Here is a 21214-nt window from a genome sequence, read left to right as displayed (position 1 = left end):
GGTGCCTGGTCTTATTGGAACAAGCTGAATGTTTTCTTGTCCGATGTTCGTGGGTGAGAGTAAAATATAGTGAGAGTGGGTAAGAATCCCATTGACAGTTGCTAATCAATGTTCCTTTATCGAATGCTGAGGTAATGTAGTCTTTTTTGCGTTGCATTATTACTTAAGATTTCTTTTAATAATGCATAACACATCTTATGATTTCTGGCTGTTATATTCTAAAAAAGTTCGGAATTATATGTTTACGAATCCGTTATATGTCACGTGCTACCACAGAGTCGCTAAACTCTCAATGGGATTCACAAATGTCATCAAACCAAACGTCATCAGCAAATGGCTTGAGTTTGACTAATCAATGAGATGATGGAAATGAAAAATTTCGTAATCCCTAATTGCTTTCAGTACGACTTTTTGTGACATATTTGCTCTGCTATTCCAACCACGAATAGTAAAGTATTGCATGAAGCACCTATTCTTTCCCGATCAACGGACAGAATAACCTACCGAACAAGAGAATCGGGCAGCGATCGTCAAGTTGAGAGAAAGAAGAGAGGAACTACAATTTCGGTTTTCGCGCCTAACCGTCATGCGATATCCATCTGTAAGAAAGGGTACTTCTCTTGCGGCAGCTTTATGGAATGTGGGTCTCGGTGGTATCTTTGCTGAGCCGAAACTTGTCAGTGCTCTGGCTATGGTAGACTCTTGTCGCGGCCTGTAGCAAGGGTTTTGTCTGGTGGAGCCCACTTGACCAGACATTCCCCACGCGACGCATCTTTATCAACAACGGTAGTCGTGAAACATCTACCGCGCGCGGGCATCCCACCGGTGGTCATCAGCAACGCACCTTCTCGGCTCGGAAGCACGATGTAGCAGAGCGTTCGCGTATAAAACCGAATAACAAGATGAGACATCTTTTAGTTTTCATTCGAATTTTCACCGCCGTCATCACTGCCATTGTTGAATGATATCTCGGGGGCTTTTATTACGTTTTTTTTTGCTCGCTAGGTTTGTTAAGGGAAAGTGTCGCAATATTACAACTAATTTTATTCACGCCTCACCTGCGGCAAACAACAGAAGTTGACCTTTACGAAAACGTGTGAGAATTTGGGCTAATTATTCGAATCGTACCGAACCTGAAGGGTGTGCTACGGCCACTACCTTGCGTGTCCGTGCGTATGTTCGTGTGAACAAGCTAGTTACCGAAGGATAATCAGTAGCAAACCGAAGCCGAGAAGATGGTGAGTGCAATTAGTAATCGTAGTTCAATAAGGCAAATGCCACCGGGTCAACTCAAGGGACCTTGCAAGGACTTTTCCTATACGGGCAGTGTGTGATCTGTGAATTTATATCTGACTCAAACTACCGGCATCATATTCACGGGTAAACTGGTAATTAAAAACCTGTCATAAGCCATCGATATGGTTAATGGTGACAGCTTGAATCTGAGGAGAGATGCAGCTTGCAGAAACCGGATTGAATAAAAATATATATGCATACTTACACTTGCGAGTGGCATGGTGTTACATAATCGATAGTGTCAATTAGCGCCAAAGCGTCATTTCTACTGATTTAGTGTCAAGTTGATTATGAAACCTATTTAGAAGGAAGTGATTTTTCCTTTCGGTACCCACACGGTAACCTACTTGGCTTCTAGTTAAAATTTGCCAGAAAGATATCGGAAGCATAACTGCATAAAACATATATTACAGTTTTGTTTTTGGGTTGAACGTCTTGTTCTTAGAATCGGGTTGGCGGCTCAATGCGTAGTCTTACAATCCAGTTGCGTTATGTTCGAGCTCAGACTTGGGAGGATTCTTACTGTCAGCAGGATCGTGACACTAGTCATCCAAAGAATCGGCTGTGAAGTCTGTTAAAACAGAAGGTGATTAAATTCCACAAATGGAATGTAAATGCTTCCCTTCGATGGATTTAGTAGAATACCTTAGTGAAAAAAAGTATAAATACTCGCCTCTTGGTTCGATTATATTATTTGGACAAGACTTGAATCGATGTGTAATATTCAATATTGATGTCTTTTGAACATCGAAATTATATAAAATATTACGTTCCACTGAAGTTGTTACACGATCTGCGAAGCGATAACACGCGCAATCAAGCTTGTTGGGTTGCTGCTAGAGTGCAAGCGTCACGCGCTTGCGAGTTAGTTAGGGTGCTGTCCACACGCGCGTGCGAGCTTGTTTCATTCAATCAAAGCAAACATGTCACAGTGAACGCGATGCGAAAACAGTGCAGCGTATCAAAACGCTTCGCTTCGCTATGAAAATCGCGTTCACTCTGACAGCATCCTTAGGTTGCTGTCAGAGTGAACGTGTGATGCGTAGCGTTGAGGCGCGACCTAGTTGCGTTTGACCAAAGCAAACCTGTCAAAGTGAACGCAATGAGATAACAGTACATCGCATTTAATCGCTCCGCTCTGATGATTATTACATTCTTTGATTATACGCAAATCGCATTCACTATGACAGCAACCTAAGGTTCTCCATCTCCATCCCCCGAGAGTATTTAGAGATTTTACAAAAGCGACAACATTCTGCATTTCCGGAAGAATGCAAAACGACTCGCAGTATGTACGAGCAGAAGTAAATTCGGCACCCTATAAAGGATGCCAAACAATCTGCTGAAACTTATTTAAGGTCAATACAGAAAAGATTTATTCACTCCAGGAAGAACGATCAACCCCTTTGACAATAGCTCCTCACCACATTGGGTGAGAAACGATAGAATATCTATTAATTTTAGCTCCGCATACACAGACACAGACGTAGCTGCGTCAATGCGGGACAGTTACATATCAGATGATATGAAGTACCGTAATCGCATTCGCACAAATCACACGAATAATATTTAGCACGCTGAGTTCGCATCAACTTCCATGGGTGGCCGAGCAACCGAAATGCAATGTACTGTTTTCGCATCGCATTCACTCTGACAGGTTTGCTTTGATCAAATGTAACTAGCTCACATGGGCTTCCAGACGCTTTCACTCTGACAGCAACCTTAGGGTGCTATCAGAGTGAACGCGATTTGCGAAGCGTTGTTCCATTCAATCAAAGCTATCACAGTGAACGTGATGCCAAAACAGTTCATCGCATCAAAACGCTTCGCCTTGCTTCGCAAATCGCAATCGTCTTAGGTTGATGTCAGAGTGAGCGCGGAACGCGGACCGAAGCGAGCGATTCAATGCGATGTACTGTTTTCGCATCGCATTCAATCTGACAGGTTTGCTTTGATCAAATGTAACTAGCTCATACGCGCGTCCAGACGCTTCGCGTGACGCTTTCACTCTGACAGCAACCTTAGATTGCTGTCAGAATGACCGCGAAAAGCGAAGCGTTATGATGCGATGCACTGTTTCGCATCGTGTTCACTGTGACATGTTTGCTTTGATTGAATGAAAAAAACTTGCACGCACGTGTTGACGCTTCGCAAATCGCGTTCACTCTGACAGCAACCTTAGGTTGCTGTCATGGTGAATGTGATTTGCGTATGATCAATGAATGTAACAATCTTCAGAGCTGGTTTGTTTGTGTTTAAGCCATCCCTAGCCCCACTGTATGGCAACGGTTTACAGAAAAAAGGATGTTTCCATATGTTTTGTTTATACATGAAAAATAACTTTAGTCCTGGACTAAGTGAGGTGTTAATTCCATCGAATTCAGATTACCCATTTCCGAGGTCACCGTTCCATTGACCAGCCCCGCCTCAATGCAATGTTTGCATCGACTGGATTTTAGCATTACATAAAACAATTACATAAACAATTACATAAGCTTTCGATCATTTGCAAATGGCTAGCAATAGACGAGTATTTAGTTTTATATTCTGTATTTTAGTTTTAATTAAATAATGAACCTATATCGAGCTTACCATTGCTCTAGTTTGCATCCAATACCTGTTACTTAGCAATCGAATCCAAATCTTTAGTCTTTGGTACCATCCAATTATTTCCGTGGGGCATAGTACGATATTATACACATCTGAAAATTTTGCCTGTAGACGCTCCTACATAAAACACTAATAATAAGAATAGAAAAATTATTTATACCCAAACAGTAACTTTTACTCTTAAGACGTATTTTGCTGTCGTCAAATTTTTTGGGTATGAGATTAAAAATGCTAAATCATGGATAATGCTAAGAATTCTACAGGCAGTTTTTATCGAAAAAAGTGTATAAAAATGCTGCATAATTCAAAACCATTTCAAAGGACTGAGAACTGAAATACTGATGATAGGGTTCTCCGAACTACTAGTATATGTGTCAGTTACTATCTCTTGACATTAGTGGCGAAATAGCAAAAATTTTATAGTGGAATTAAGTAAAATTAATTATATTTCTAAACAATCACATTTAAAAGTTATACATCAACAATATATCGTCGAACCGAAATACACTAAGGTCTTTTTTATGCGGTTTTTTATGCGACTTTTTTATGCGAATTTTCAGAGTTATGCGTTTTTTTAATGCGAAGTTTCAGAGTTATGCGGTTTTTTATACGAATTTCCAGAGTTATGCGGTTTTTTATGCGTTTTTTTTTTCATGCGGTACGTCATCGAGAACTGGAACACTTCTGAACATGCCCTTTCAAGTCGCGTAATTTTCAGCAATGTACAGGCCTGTGATTGGGCTGGAGAGCCTGCACGAGGCAACAAATGACAACGGCCAACGATGCGTGAACTTTGTAGCCTCCCGAGGAATGGTAGTTCGAAGCACCTTCTTCCCCCGCAAAGATATCCACAAAGCCACCTGGAGATAACCTGATCAACATACGGAAAATCAAATCGACCACGTTCTCATCGACGGGCGGTTCTTCTCCGACGTCATCAATGTTCGCACCTACCGCAGTGCCAACATTGATTTTGCCCACTACCTTGTTGCAGTTTGTATGTGCTCAACTATCGACGGTGCCAACAATCGTCGCACTGGAACGCTGGGATTCAACCTCGAGCAGCTACGTAGCGTTCGTACTGCGGAGGAATACGCGTAACAACTAGAGCTAGTGCTACCAACGGAAGAGCAGCTTGGCGCGGCGACTCTTGAAGACGGCTGGAGGAATATAAGGTCCGCCGTGAGTAACACTGATGCAACCGTTCTAGGTACGAGGTTATCGAATCGAGGAAATGACTGGTTTGACAGCGAATGTCAGCAGTTGGTCGAAGAGAAGAATGCAGCAAGGGCGAGGATGCTGCAACACCGCACGAGAGCGAACGAGAAACGATACAGACAGGCACGGAACAGACAGAACACGGTTTTCCGGAGCGCCACCAGGAAGACCAAGATCGCAAAGCGATGGAACAGCTGTACCGCGCAAATGATATACGGAAATTCTATGAGAAGGTGAACCACTCACGTAGAGGCTACACGCCACAGGCCGAAATGTGCAGAGATACCAGTGGTAACCTTCTCACGAACGAACGTGAGGTGAGCGACACGTGGAAGCAGTACTATGACGAGCATCTGAATGGCGAAGCACAAGATACAGAGATCGACACAAGAATCAATCTGGGTGCACGCTCAACCCTCGACAGATTCCCAGCATCAGATGTGACAGAGATAAGTGAGGAGATCGGCAAGCTCAGGAACAACAAAGCCGCGGGCAATGACCAGTTACCAGGCGAGCTGCTCAAACATGGAGGAGAGGCACTGGTTAGAGCGCTGCACTGGATGAATTCCAAGATTTGGGAGGAGGAGATTCTACCGCAGAAATGGATGGATGGAGTGGTATGTCCCGTTTACAAAAAGGGCAATAAGCTAGATTGTTGCAATTACCGCGCAATCACATTGCTCAACGCCGCCTACAAGCTACTCTCCCAAATCCTTTGCCGTCGTCTATCACCAAAAGCTAAGGAATTCGTAGGGCCGTACCAAGCGGGATTTACTGGAGCCCGCGCCACTACGAATCACATATTCGCGATAAGACAAGTACTCCAGAAGTGTCGTCAATACAACGTACCCACGCATCACCTATTCATTGACTTTAAAGCGGCATACGACACAATCGATCGAGAACAGCTATGGCAGATAATGCACGATTACGGTTTCCCGGATAAACTGACGCGATTGGTCAAAACAACGATGGATAGAGTGATGTGCTACGTCCGAGTATCTGGGATGCTCTCGAGTCCCTTCGAATCTCAGAGAGGGCTAGGGAAAGGTGATGGACTCTCTTGTATCTTGTTCAATATTGCCTTGGAAGGTGTGATTCGAAGAGAGAGGATCGACACGAGTGGCACGATCTTCCGAAAGTCCGTACAACTTTTTGGCTTCGCTGACGATGTTGATATTGTAACAAGGAACCTTGAGAAGATAACGGAAACCTACATCGGACTGAAAGCTGAAGCTAGGCGTATCGGACTGGCCATAAATGCGTCGAAAACAAAATACATGAGAGGAAGAGGCTCTAGAGAAGAAACACTACGCCTCCCACCACGAATATTGATGGACGGTGACGATATCGAGGTGGTTGACGAGTTCGTGTATTTGGGCTCACTGGTGACCGCCGATAATGACACCAGCAGAGAAATTCATAGACGCATTTTGGCAGGGAATCGTGCGTACTTTGGACTCAGAAAAACCCTCCGATCGAGAGAAGTACGCAACCGCACGAAACTGACCATCTACAAAACGCTCATTAGACCGGTTGTTCTCTATGGCCACGAGACCTAGACTATGCTGGCAGAGGACCAACGCGCCCTCAGTGTTTTCGAAAGAAAGGTACCGAGAACCATCAATGGCAGCGTGCAGATGGAAGGGGGCTACCACGTTTGGCATAATACCGTTTGGCATAACGACATTTGGCATAATGGTTATTTGGCATAATGGTTAATTGGTGTAATGGTTATTTGGCATAATGGTCATTTGGCATAACAGTCATTTGGCATAACAGATGCTGCTTAATAGAAATTGTTCTAATTTACTGCAATTTTAAAGGTCTAATGCGGCTACGCCTCATCGTTTTTAATGACCTGCTGTCCGACCTCGCTGCCGCTCGTTCGGACTTAACTAAGGGATAGCTCCTAGCTTTGGGTAATCCGGGCAAACGCCCGCAACTAGACAGAGGTGATTTCTGCAACTAGACAGAGGTGATGGTGCGATGCACCATTACGAAATATGAATTTTTATGCAGAAGTGACTGAGAATTTTTTTTCGGATTACTGCATTCTAAAGCATTCTTCTAAGACGCTATAGAATACGACTCAAAACGCTTCGAAAAACAGCAAACTTTTTGAATTATTGTAACCGTTCTACAGCATCATTCAAAAACCCGAATATTCGGATATAAATATAGTATATAGTTTCACAAAAAATATTCGAAACGTATGTAGTATCGTTTAATAGTATTTAGTATCAATTTTACTTAATTGCAAACAATCTATTCAATCATCCTATCAGGTCTTGGCACTGAAAGATTTGTCCTTGAAAATCATTTGGTTTACTCATCCTGCTCATCAATAAAAATTATGATTTCCCGTATTGCTTGCAATGGTCATTAAAAATTAATGCGTTTTGATTTATGTTGGTAGCAAAAGGCAAATCTGGCAAATGGGATGTGGAATTGAAAGGCTATCATCTCAAAATCATCGCTATTTCCATTTTCAAATTTTACGATCTTCATTGATACGATGCCAACTCCGAGAAATATGAAAGAGTTGCAACTCAAAGCCATTGAAGACTTACACATCTTTTTTGAAGTTGCACTAGAAAATACGACACATATCTTCAAACCAAGAAAAATTTAACTTGAAAATTTAAATTCCCACACATGCGTTCCGCTGACATTAAGGACTAAAAAATTGAAGAAGACAGATTTTGAAGGTTCTCTACTTTACAACGGGAAGCAGTTTTTCATATTTCAAACCAGATGTTCCACAAAATGTAAAGTATAACCAAATGCTCTACCGGACAGCGTTTTCTCACTGTATTACGATCGATTGTGAAAAGATTTATGAGACTCTAACTCATTTGACTGACCACAAATGCAAAAAGATGCAAATACAAAAAGATTTTGTCTGCTTGGTTGAAAGGTTTGAAAATATGGTAATTAACACAAACCGAAGATTTGGTCCCCTCGTTTGAAATCGATAATTAATATCGTCTCGATAGGCAAAGCTGACACTCGGAATTATTTCCGCTTTGGAAGTCTCGGCACAGTACGTTAAGATAGTGAGCCATTAGCAGCACCAATCGATTGTTTGAGCTCACAGAAAAAAAAACCCGTTTCTAAATAGCAAACAGCGGTAATCAGTTTTAGCCGAAAAAAAAAGTCAACCGCAAATATGACCTCATCGTGACACAAATTCGCACTTTATAGCTTGCAAAGACCCGCCGCGAGCTTCCAGTTGCTGAACCAACCTACCCCATTAAATCCTGCCTACCGCGGTTGCAGCTCTCGACAATAGCTTTTCGGAGATGAGATATTGCCACCTAAAGTCGACGGAATTTATTGACCGAGCCCTTTTTTCTGCAGCCGAATACGTCATTACTATATGTATTCGCTATCAACGAAATGCCACAACAAAAGATGGACCGAATCAATGGAAACGAGGCTCACCCGTGCAGTTCGTCCTTGCCGGCGAAGGGGGTGGGAGCCGTAGTTGGGTCACTGGATGAGGGATAAGAAGTGCAGGTTGGGATTGTGAGAACCGGTTTACGGGTTTTCTTTCAGCCCAACTCAGATTAACGTGCACCGTTTCGAGGCTGTGCTGGTGTTCTTCTGTTGCCAAGTGTGCTGAAAATCGAAAGGAACCGAAGAACAGATGAGAATTTCGGTGATACGATTAATCTTCGTTATTATCATTGTTTTACATTTTACATACAAAATATCTGCACCGAAAGAAATTCGAGAATGCTTTGGAATTCCTATTCAAAACTTTATCATAATCATGGAATTCCTATTCAAAACTTTATCTTTATCATCTACAACTAAATCATTCAAGTACAAATTTGTCACTAGATCAGACTCCGTTTTAGCGAAATTACGAAATCTACTGTTGCTACAGAAAGAAAATATATTAAATTTTCGAATGTTGTTTTAATTCAGTTGTTACAATCCTCATTTCTATTTCTGGCCTCACTGGCCATTATTAGGATACCCTCTTAGAATATTTATTATAAGCTACGCATCCAATGAGCTAATCCTTATTAACCGTTGTGCACTCGAAAAAAAAAACACCTTTAACCACCCGAATGGGTACCCGGGTACCCATTTTTTTAAATCGCTGTAAGTTGAGCATTTTTCAACCGATTGAAGTAATTTTAGCACTGTTGGATTCAGGAACTTAAGCTCTTTGGGATTGGTACCCATAAAGATGGACATGGTGCTCCTGGTTCCCAGGAACCCGGATATCCTAAATGAGTTCCGACATCGAGGCATTTATACACGGATTTCACGTATTTTTGTAATCTTATCTAAGAATTGCTATATGAAATCAAGTGCTATGCTGAGTTGTTATGTTTATATATTTCAGGGGGCATCCGTTATGTACGTAACATAAAATTTTGAATTTTTCTACCACTCCTTTCCCCCTTTGTCGAGCATTTCTCAATCTTTTCACCATGTATTGTCACGTATTTTTGAAACCTCTCCCCCCTAAACGCGTGACGTACTTTATGTATGTTCCCTTATATACTTCACTTTCTTATCTTCAGTTTGAAAATTATTATGTACTTCAGGCCTATTGCGAGGAGCACGCAATACAATTTTTAATTCTGGCAACAAACATTTCGAAACATCACGAAGTTACTTCCCAAACAGTTTCGTTCTCATTTATATTTCCTTTTTTTCGTTCTATGAGAGTAAGTCCAGAATAGGCCAACTACCCTTTAGATGACGTCATTTTTCTACAAAAGGTTCATTTTGGTACGGCCTTTCTCAAATAGCTGGTTTGGAAAAGTTTCAAATTAGTAAATGACATTTATGGTGGAAAACACAAGTGTCGGAACATTCTACGGAAATCCGGATTAACGGGAACCAGAAGAACCTACTACAGCAATATACACGGCCATCGAAAAGTGGATAAATTTCTGAATTTACCCGTACTGAAAAAATTCAAATCGGATGGAATTTGCCTTAGTTACAAGCATTTTTATTTGTGGGTACCCGGGTACCCATTCGGGTGTTTACGTAATAAAAAAAATTTGAGCCCCCCCATTCGACCCCCCTTACTGTAAAATGAAAAGTCAAAGCATGAGAAGTTATGGTCCAACTAGTTCTTGGAATTGACCGAATTGCAGAATCTTAGTTTAAACCTAACTCAGAAATTTCTTATTTTGAAATTCGAAAAGGTACCCGGGTACCCATTCGAGTGCATAAGGGTTAATACTCGTGCAGAAAAACGCGGTCTCATCAAAACACAAACTATTTGTCCAGAACTGTCTTTTCGTTTGAACGCTGTGTCTGATATTCTCACCATCCATTTATACACGGAGGCATGAACTTTTATTCCAAGTAGCAGTATGTGTATTATGTCACGTTCGTTTCAAAATGTAAAATCACAGTTAGGTGCTGTGGTACGTGGTTTGTGTTCAGATAACAGACATTTGCAAGAAATTTCACTGCCGTTTTGATCATCAAATTTTTCACACGTGCTCAGTGCGGCACCGATGGATACACGATCAGTAAGAGAGAACAAAATCGAGACTGAGGTCTACATTAGAGTACAAGAGACTACTGTGAGTGAGTAAAAATATTGCCATCATAAGACAAGCAGTTTCCAAAGAAAATGCTGTATGTCTCTATCGTCGTTGTGATGGTTTTATTGTGGCATAACAATTGAGATCAGATACAATTTAATAACCGTTTTGTTATGTATGTATGTGCGTATGTGTGTATGTGACGTTTTTCTGCACTAACTTTTCTCGGAGATGGCTGAACCGATTTTGACAAACTTAGATTCAAATGAAAGGCCTTGTGCAAAAAAATGAAAATATGTGTTCTAACTTTTCTCATACATTTCTGAACCGATTTTTACAAACTGTGTTCTAACTTTTCTCATAGATGGCGCGAGCGATTTTCACAAAGTTAGGTTTAAATGAAAGGTCCTGTGGTCCCATACGTAATTCCTGAATTTCACCCGGATCCGGAAATATAGGGTAAACAGTGTTAAAAATTTTTTACCATCGCTGGAAAGAGCGAAAAACCGTAAAAAGTTTTCTAAATCGACCTCAAATCTTCTCTAATTGATAGTTTTTATCGGTAGACGGTCAAACAAACCGATTTCGGTTTCAAGAATCGAAGAAATTTATTTTGAAAAATAAAACAGTATTATGTTCCTATGATAGTATGATTGATATGAGAAAGGCATCATTACACCATTAGGTGGATTAAAACAGGTTTTTATATTTACTACTAGCAGTTTCCGAACAACAATGATTTGATAAAACGTGCATGCTAAAATACATCCATACTTTTTGGAAGTCAGTCTTAAGTCTTTTCATCTGTGCAAGGCAAACTAAAGACATGTACAAGGTTCAATACAAATTGGAGTTCTGATGACTTGTTTTCAACACATGGAGTAATTCAATATCTTCTAATCTTCTGATTCTGACTGAATTAAAAGAACATTTTTTTTTAGATTTTAGTACATTTCTTTATTATCGCCTTAAAAATAGGCTCCTTTTGAAGCAATACAGGCATTCCAGCGGTCAATCCATAGGCCTCGGCCGGGATGGCCTTCAGTTCCTTCAGCGAATTATCTTTTATGTCCTCTATCGAGTCATGGTGCGTTCCCCGAAGTGGATATTTTTGTTTTGGAAATAGGAAAAAGTCACAGGGGTTAAATCTGGCGATTACGGTGGCTGAGCGATGACTTTCGTTTCGTGTTTGATAAAAAATTCAGTCACAATCATGGTGGAATGCGACGGCGCGTTATCGTGGTGTAAAATCCCTGAATTGTTTGCCCTCAATTCCGGGAAAAAATGCTGAGTCGATTCATAAGAGATGCCAAGATCCTCGTCTATCTGTTTAATGCTAACACGACGATTTTCAAGAGCAATATCCTTCTCTTCTTCGATGTTATAGTCGTTGACATATGTGGACGAGCGAACAGCATGGGGGAATATTTCTAAGATCTCACGACCCTTAAATACTTGCGTTCTCGATAGTGTAGACTCCCTAAAACACTTCTGCTACATTTTATATGATTCCATAGCCGAAATTCCATTTGAAACACAAAATTTCAAGCAAACTCGCTGTTCAATTTTTTTTTTCATAGTAAAAATAGCCAGACAATTTTTTCGTGTCGTAAACAAACAGCTGCCAAAATCACACTAATTGACATCTACCGCTCAAACTTAACAGGAATGTCAAGACAAATTGTACCAACATAGAGAAAAGAATTATCGATTGGGTTTAAACGCGCGGTTTAAAAGGACCAGTCCGGGTCAATTTTGATCAAAAGTTATATTCTCTTTGGTTTGTTTCAGTCTGTCGATCTCAGAGTAAGTTCAAGACGTTTTCAGTTTTTGCAAATATAATCCATACCAAAGCAGGGAAGTTTATAAGAATAAAAACGGTTAAGACATAGCAATGAGAATAGTTCGAAGATCTGTTTTGAAAATTTCGGATGTATTTTTGCGTCGTAAGAAATTTTTAACACTCTGAAGGTTCTAAATTCGAAATTTTGCATGGAAATATGAGGAAATCAGTTCAACCATCGCTTTGAAGTTGTTCATAATTATTTTCGGTACTTCCGGAACCGGAACAGCCGAGGTCGTTTTGTTTGGTCAAACTTTGAAAAGTTTTGAGTCCAAGAAATTTCTAAAGTTTTTTAACGACGGTTTGAAATTTAAAACACTCAACACCCGGCCATTCTGATATCAGAAGTTGGATTCGGATCAACTTCAAGACCACTTATTTGATTCTAAGTTAGCGAAAATTGGGACGAGGCGAGGCGAGGTTGGGACATCTCTGAGAAAATGAAGTGAAATTGAATTTTAAAATTTTTTGCCGCTGTTTCCGAAATTGAAAATCTGATCCAGATGAGCATCCGGATCTTTTTATGAGACCATAAGACCTCTTATTTGAGTCTATGTTTGTGAAGTGAATATTTATCACACACACACATCCAGACAAAGATATTCTGCTATCTCGATGAACTGATTTGAGTGGTAAATGACACTTAACCTTAAGGCCCAAATGTCCGGTTAAAAATAAACATAGTACCGGTTTATTTTTTTGAGTTAACCTCAGGAAAATAAAAAAATAAACATCATCTATAAGAAACTCAGATTAAAGTGAAAATTTTCTTTTCGTTAACACGTTGTCGTCGGAAGTTGAAGTCTGATACAGTCTATAGAAAGAAGCGTGTCCATCATAGCCTGCGATCGGTATGTGATATCGACTTAATCATTTTTCAATCGGTAGAGGTGTCTTTGGCGCATTGAAAAAAAAATTACTCAAAGTCAATCTTCCGTCGGGAAAACACTAAAACCGACTGGTATTGATCGGGTTCAGATCGGGTACAGGTTCCGATTTTTTTCATTTTCAACGGGTACGGGTCAGGTTTCAAAATTTGGTCAGGTTTTGGATTTTTTTCGGGTTTCGGGTTCGAGTCGGGTAAGGGCGAAGATTTTTATTTTTTTTATCTCTCAAGGGTCGGGTTCGGGTTTAGAAGAAAAACTAATCTCGGGTTCGGGTCGGGTACTTGTAAAAGTTTTTTTTTTCGATCGGGTACGGATCGAGTTAGGGTTTGAGAAAATGCTCACCCAACCATCTCTAATGCACACACACCATAGGCACAAAAATGAACTATGCAGAGATGGATTAATACAATCCTGACCTGTCCTTACGCCAAGAATAAGCAAAGTTGGAGCAAAATGATCTCGAATTATTAAAAATGTGCGGAGTACCGCTAAAAAACCACCCTTGTCTGAATGTCACGTGTACTGAATAGAAACATGGAAAATGGTTTGTGACCAGTGCTGTAAGATTTCATTCAATTCAATTGAAATCCAATAAATGCACACACTGATGATTACTCTGCCGCAGTAAACGTCACATTCTAACACACAATCTTCGCTGTCGCACCGAATGGGCATCATCCCGTCGTTCATTCGTTTCTCGTTCTACCGAAACTTAGTTTAACCACAGTCAGTTTATCTCTTGAAGTAACAAAACATTTTTTACAATTCAATGAGAAAGCGGCCTTCAAAAGAGGCTCATGTAAACATTCGAATTGGTACAAGATAACGGATGAGAGGTAAACCAGTCCTAATAACTGAAATATCAATTAAAAAAATTAACATAAATTAATTTTTCCCTCTTTCAGTTTTCATTCTTAACATTTCGAAACTCATCTCAAAACATTTCAAACAGTCGAAATAATCGATTTGACTTACTGATGAAAATTGAAAACTCCAATGAGAACCGCTACCCTCTCTTTATCATTATTGGCGGCGAAAGTTTCGTGTTATCGAGTTGATGTTTATGCCTATTCAGTCGCACTTGCTATCTATCCACAGTGAAGACAATGAAACGGGTAGACTAGTTGGCACTATTAGGTTCGGTTATCCAATGGCGAAGAATTCTGGGAACTTTGACAAACAAAAGTAAAATGAATGAGTTCTACCGCACTGATCGAGTGTCACGATCGGCCTTCGCAATTGCCTGATGCAAATTCTATCGAAAACATAAAGCAGAAGCTCCGTGGAAAACGTGTTTACACTTTGAAGCAGCTCTCTCGAAGAATAAGGGGTTCAAACCCAGCCCGAAACTTAAAACAATTTTTTTATGAAAACTTTTTTTTAGAAATATAACGAATTTCGCACCAACATGAACAAATTTGGGCACCACTCTTTATGATTTGAATGAAACTTTCTGAACATGTCGAAAAGTCACTTTGCATATCTTGTTTTTCCAAAATTGATCTAGACTGTCTTTGAAAAAGGGCAAAACATTTTCAACCAATCTTTTCAAACAGCCATTGTCGAAAATAATAAATCTTACAAAAAAGTCAGTCAATTTTCCAGTAAAAATACTCAAAAAAATCTTTATCGAGTCCTACTGAAAAAAATGGCTTTTAAAAATTTTAAATCGATTTACCAACCACAATTATTTTGATAAAATTTTGTCCCAAAATAGGTGATTAAGTTCCCTATGAACCGATCATACAAGGCAAGATAGGACATTCAATGAAAATAAAGTTTTTCAAACAAAAACTATTTTTGTTCAAACTGAGTATTTCATCCAGTGTCTTTGTGTTGAAAACTAAACTAAACTGAAAGTCATAATCATTGAAGATTCCAATGAATCTCAATTTTTGAGAAAATTCCACCGAATACCCTGTTACTAGTTGCCCGCTATTTCCAGAAAGTATCAGTGCTGGACAAGAAAAAAATTTTTGTTAGAAAAACTTTTTTTACCTCAAGAAAAAAGACGTCCATCCATCCAATATATGGAAGATCGACAAGGAGCAAAATTATCTATGTTTAGACAAAATGTCATTCAAATAAAGAATGGCGTTTTTTTTGTTATTTGACTTCAAATTTTTAAGTTTGGTTTTTTTCAGTGTAAAATTCGATTAATAATTTTTTCAGTATTTTCATTCTTGATTTGTTTTGACCAGTATTCTGTTTTCGATAAGAAGATACTACAAACTTTTTTTTGATAATTTTTAAATCAATTTTTTCAGTATAGGCACAGAGAACAGACATCCAAGTAAAGATTTCAATTTGTGCAAGAAATGTTACGGTTGTTTTAAAACAATCACCAAGTATCAATTCTCCTTTAGAGGCGCTTCGAGCAGCCCAGTAATCCCTTATGGGCTCTTGCGTTTCATACAACGGTAATTCATGCGTGCAAAGTCGTTCGAAATGGTGGGTTTGAACGGATTTTTACTTGTATGCTTTACACAGTTTTTTTTTTTTTTGAAAAAAGTTTGTACTAGCTTGGATGTCTGTTCTCTGTGGTGAAGGACTCGATATGGAGGTTTCTCAGTTTTTTTATTGGAAATCCGACTGATTTTGTGAATATCAATAGTATAATACTTATTTGTAGGTTTTATCATTTTTCGTCAATTTGATTAAAAATGGACGAAAAGTTTGGCCCTTTTTAAAAGACAGTCTTGATCAATTTCGGAAAAACAAAGTACAAAATATGACATTTTAAGAGTCTACAAGTCTACATGTCCAGAAAGTTTCAATCAAATTTGAGAAAATTTTGTTAACTGTAAATATGATTTAGCGTGAAATTCGTCATATTCAAGGCAATTATGAAATGAAAAATTTCCATCAAACTTACAAAAGATTTTCAAGTTTTGCGTATGGAAATTAACTATGACCACTATGATCAACTCCCCATCGCACAGTGATGCCTCTTCATACAAAAGTTGGCAAAAACCTTAAATACGTCGATAAACATCAGCTGGATGATTTTTTATTAATAATTTGAGGTCTCTGAATATATTTCCATCTTGATAATGTATGAAAAAAATCGATCCACCTAAAAATGACATGATACACCTTTCGCTACGAATCGGAAAACGACGACTTTTTCAAATAAATTAACTTATGTATTTTTATTTATTTCTTGATTGATGTTTCAAATAATAATTTAACCTGTGTGGAAAATGTATACACTGAGAATAAAACTTTTCCTTATATCCTGAAAACATCAATTTTCTCCAGAAGGGCTTATCTTTATATTTTTATTTTCTGATATGTTGTAACTTACAACTTATGAAGTAAAGAATTTTTGGAAAATGCTCTGCTATGGAAAATGAAAAATGACGAAAAAAATGACGCTGAGCAAACATGCATAAAGTGGTTTTCTTGGTTCAAATTTGGGAATTTTTTATATGGACTACAATAAAGTTCCGGACAGCAGAAAAAATGCATGTGGTGGGATCAACTGGGCGCTATTTATTATGAGCTACTCAAATTAGGTGACACCAACACTCCATGTTTCGAAAGTTGTAAAAGCTTTTTTTCGTAATCGCTGCAATGAAAAGTTCTGCCCCAGCCACCATTTTTTATCAGATATTGTTCCATACGGTTGCCATTTGCTTCAATCCATGCCGCATAACTTGTCAGGTCAGTTTCAAAAACTACGATACCACCAAAAACTGAATCGATTCATTCGTCGAATCTGAGGAAAAGGAATTTTTAAACGTGGTATCCAAGTCTTACCAGAAAAATGACAGAAAGTGGTACATAACGATGGACTATACTTTGAAAAACGGTACTGCAATGATACTCTCATTAAAAATCATGAAAAACGCTACTAATTTATTTCCAACGCCTATAAATAGATTTATATAACGACATTTATTTTGGTGTTTTATGTTATAAATTTTCTGATTTTATTTATCATATAGCCGTTTATTTAAATTTTACTTCATTTACAACGATTTCATTTACAAAAGTAGAGCCGATGTCTTTGTGATTTTTATGTCGACCCCGCAAACAATTGAAAATAACCTTTAAGGTGCAGTGATGTGCAGGATCGCATAATGGTTTCTGAAAAGTAGAGAAAAAAAAGCTATAAAATCAAATTCTATTGAACAGTGGCAGCCATTTCCTTCCTATATAGAACTCTAATCGCAAAACATCATCATTGCGTCATATATTTTGTATGGAAGGATGAAAAGAAAGTAATGCTTCACTTATCTGAGAATTCAAAAAAAAAAAATACAGTGCAGGAAAAAATTAAATTTATTTTTTGGATTTCTGCCACCTTGGCACCACCGGCATCGTTTCATACAGATTTCTCGTCCGAAATGTGAATGACCGTATGATTAAATCCAGTTTAATCAAAGCAAAAATAAACTCAGACTAGGGCAATCGGTTTGATTTGCATTTGATAAAACAATTCGCAACTAATTGTTATTTTATCCAACTGTTTACCAATTAGATCAAATATGCTAAGAGTCACGTCGCACTACGACCGGACGGTTTGGGAAACCTACACGTGCGGAACCGATGCATCTTCATTTGCATATATTCCAATAATATTATTATACCCGCCGTCGTTATTTACTTTTTCCTACGGAGAGCACTAAAAATTAAGCACATCCACAAGCACGGATTGCAGATCGGACTGTAACGCCCCGGGAGAGATTTTCTTTTTTATACATTTTTGCCAATTGTTGTCAACCTTCGGAGTTCTTTGCGTTGGAAATTCCGAAAAACCAACATGCAAGTAGCCTTACATGCAAAGAAACCTTCCTCTTGTGGACACGCACGCGAAAGCATCCATTTACGACGAGTGTTTATCATCGAGACGTTATCAGTTCTGCAAAATTATAGCCTTGCTACTGCAAGAAAATGAAGTGTTTTGTACCGAGATCTTAATCTGACCGAACCAGACTAAAATGTGCACAAAAAAAAAACTTCACAACAAAAGCGAAATATAATTGCTAGCAGTTAAATGTCATGTTTCTCGTGAGAAGCGACCAACGATGACACGGGTCGACATGGGGTTTGAATATTGGTACGTGACGTGTTTTCTTGAACAGCCAACCGGATCGAATCTGATATCTTCATGCTGACTGTTTTATCTCTTCATAAATCAGATTTTACGGCTCCATCGTAAAGAATAGAATAGCTTAGCGGATCTAAAAGAATCCGAGATGGACAGTTTCTATAGTGAAAGTTTTGCTACTTGCGCATCATTTTTGCGCAGTTCAATCGCAATACTGCGATTACGATGACGGATAATAATCGATGTCGCAAAATCAGGCGTTAACGAATTACATGAGTGTCCTTCGGTACAAGCAACTGCTTTGATGCTTGCCGGGAGTGCGTTAATTTTCACATCTTGTAGCTTGCGAAGCACATCCACCGAATTCGGATCCGTCCATTTTTGTCGATTGTAGTTTGGCCCATTAGCATGTGCTTGAAAGTGTATGGAAATAGTGCCGAACAACGGAATGGGTTTTCACGTCGAAATTAACTTCCTCATTGAACGGGTGATTTAACTATTCAATGGGGATCTGACAGATTGTTAGCTACTCGATATCTGAACTATTTTCATTTGAACTTTACTAGTAGGACTTGGCAGGAAGGTGAGAATAAATTATTGTGATTTTTCCTTGGGACAGCCCATTTCCGTGATGAATAGTTTTTTTTCGAACAATCCATCGTAATAAATAATCAAATCTTCCTAAAAAAATGTTTAATGAAAGCGGTCTTATTTTATTAAAGGTTACGCCGTTCATCTCTCGAATCTAACTTTGCCGAATTTGCGTATGGATACCTCGACCTTTATGAATATTCATATAAAATTGATGATTAAGTCGGCGCTTTGGGTTTCACTCCTATCTAATCAGAACCAGCAACCGTAAAAGACACCCTTCTACAAGTATAATCTCTAGAAGAAAAAAACTAATCTCCGGGGAACGACAGGCCTTCAAAAAACAAACCAACTGTCACTGAAAAAGGTAAATTTTGACTGACTGCGAAATATGATTTCGTGACAGAATGCGATTTCGGTTCACCTTGGTACGGTTCGAGGATGGACAGCGGCGGCAGTCCGGGTCATCCTCAACACGTGATATATTAAACCGAGCACTGAGATGAAGATAGTGAATAAAACTGGTTAGGAGCATCGAAAGACCAACGTCGGAAAACAACAATTCGTCTTGTCACAGGTCCCACCTGACCTGACATGACCGACCGACCGACTGACCAGTGATCGTTAGGAGTAGGAGGCGGTATGGTAGAACCCGGCACACGCAAGATACTGTTTGAAGGCTTGTGAAGGTCGCGGATTGTTTTTTTTTATTTATTTCTTAGGCCGAACACGTTACATGGATGGGAAGCGTGCGAAACAGGTTTTTACAGATGTTCAATCTTTAAATCGCTTGTATGAATAAAATAACCATTTTAAACATAATTCTGTAATTTTATCGAGACACGTAGGATTGTTTCCGGATTCCAATGAGCGACGGACTGATATCAGACATTTTTAAGTATCAATAATTGAAATACTTAACTTTTTTCCACATCTATCTAACTACTCTAAAAGATCAATTCGATCAATGCATACTTTGTTCAGATCAGAACAATTTTTCCATTTGGTCAATTGTAAAAGTTGTGTAATGATTTTGACAAACTAGGAATCAAAAGAAAAAATCTCGTGGTCTCATACGGAATTCCTGAGTTTCATTCGGATCCGACTTCCGGTTCAGGAGTTATAGGGTAAAGTGTGCTGAATATTGTACACCGTCACTTGAAGCGGCGAAACAAACAACGTGAAAAATTTTCTAAACTGGACTCAGAACTACACAAATTGATAGCCATTAGTATTAGTAGGCAGCTAAACAAATCAATTCCGGCTATCCTGGTTCCCGACTTCCGATTGACGGCGGGAGATAATAGTCATATGCCCAAAATGGATCTTACTCACTATTTTTTTCTGAGATTGCAAAACCGATATTCCAAATCTTAGTGTAAAGTTGTAGGTCTTATGGTCCTACCAAAAATTACTGCATATTTTTGGATTCAACAAAAATGTACACCGTAGTTAAGAGTACGATATTAAAATCGTAGAAAATCTTTAATTTTTGAATTAAAACTAATAGAGTTTGTACATCACGATAGATCATGGTTATACGAACCGGAAGTATCTACAATAGTGGAACTCACTTCGTTTTCCCGTGTTTCATTCTGTACGTTATACTAGTTAATGCACAAACAGTTCTTTGGTTTCTTTCAAGAATCGACGAGAAACATTTTGAATAGAATATCACAGTATTATATATGAGAATATACATTGATATGAGAATATATATATATATATTGATATGAGAAAGGTATCATAACACCCAAGGATGGCTTTTATCGTATCAAAGAACGTTCACTGGCAACTCTTCACACGATTGAATCAGTGCCATCGAAGAGAAACGTAAATCATCGCAACAACAAAAACCCGACACAGCTCATTTAACATAGAATCGACACCAGTGCGAGAGCGAATTTCTCTCGATGACATTTCTGAGAATCAAAGGTTAGTACGCTGCTGTGGGAATCCTCTTTAAAGCAACAAACGATCGCTTATTCTCGTTTCGCGATCCGATTCTATACAGGCAGTTGATAATTGCGATAGAATCATTTTACTATTGCCGCTTATTCTAACTATGTGCATATAACCTTTGTATAAGTTGTGTCTATGAAAATGTCTGTGAATGCTCCACACAAGGGTTTTGAAATATTGCAACTTAGTATGAGAATCATCAAGTTGAATCATTGATTCGATT

General features: G+C 38.8%; 1 protein-coding gene across 1 annotated transcript in view; it reads left to right on the top strand.

Annotated features, from left to right (window-relative positions):
- Positions 1–914: 914 nt before the first annotated feature.
- LOC131435026 (mucin-2-like) overlaps positions 915–21214 on the top strand; it is an 86026-nt gene continuing 65726 nt past the window's right edge. Inside the window, exon 1 of the mRNA XM_058602486.1 lies at positions 915–1238. Within this exon, the coding sequence (XP_058458469.1) occupies positions 1236–1238 (3 nt within the window). The 5' untranslated portion in view covers positions 915–1235. The remainder of the gene's footprint in view (positions 1239–21214) is intronic.

The sequence above is a fragment of the Malaya genurostris genome, chromosome 3, assembly GCF_030247185.1.
Source record: "Malaya genurostris strain Urasoe2022 chromosome 3, Malgen_1.1, whole genome shotgun sequence".
In the NCBI taxonomy this organism is placed as follows: Eukaryota; Metazoa; Arthropoda; class Insecta; order Diptera; family Culicidae; genus Malaya; species Malaya genurostris.
Note: the sequence above shows the minus strand (reverse complement) of the source record. Positions and strands in the feature narration are given on the sequence as shown.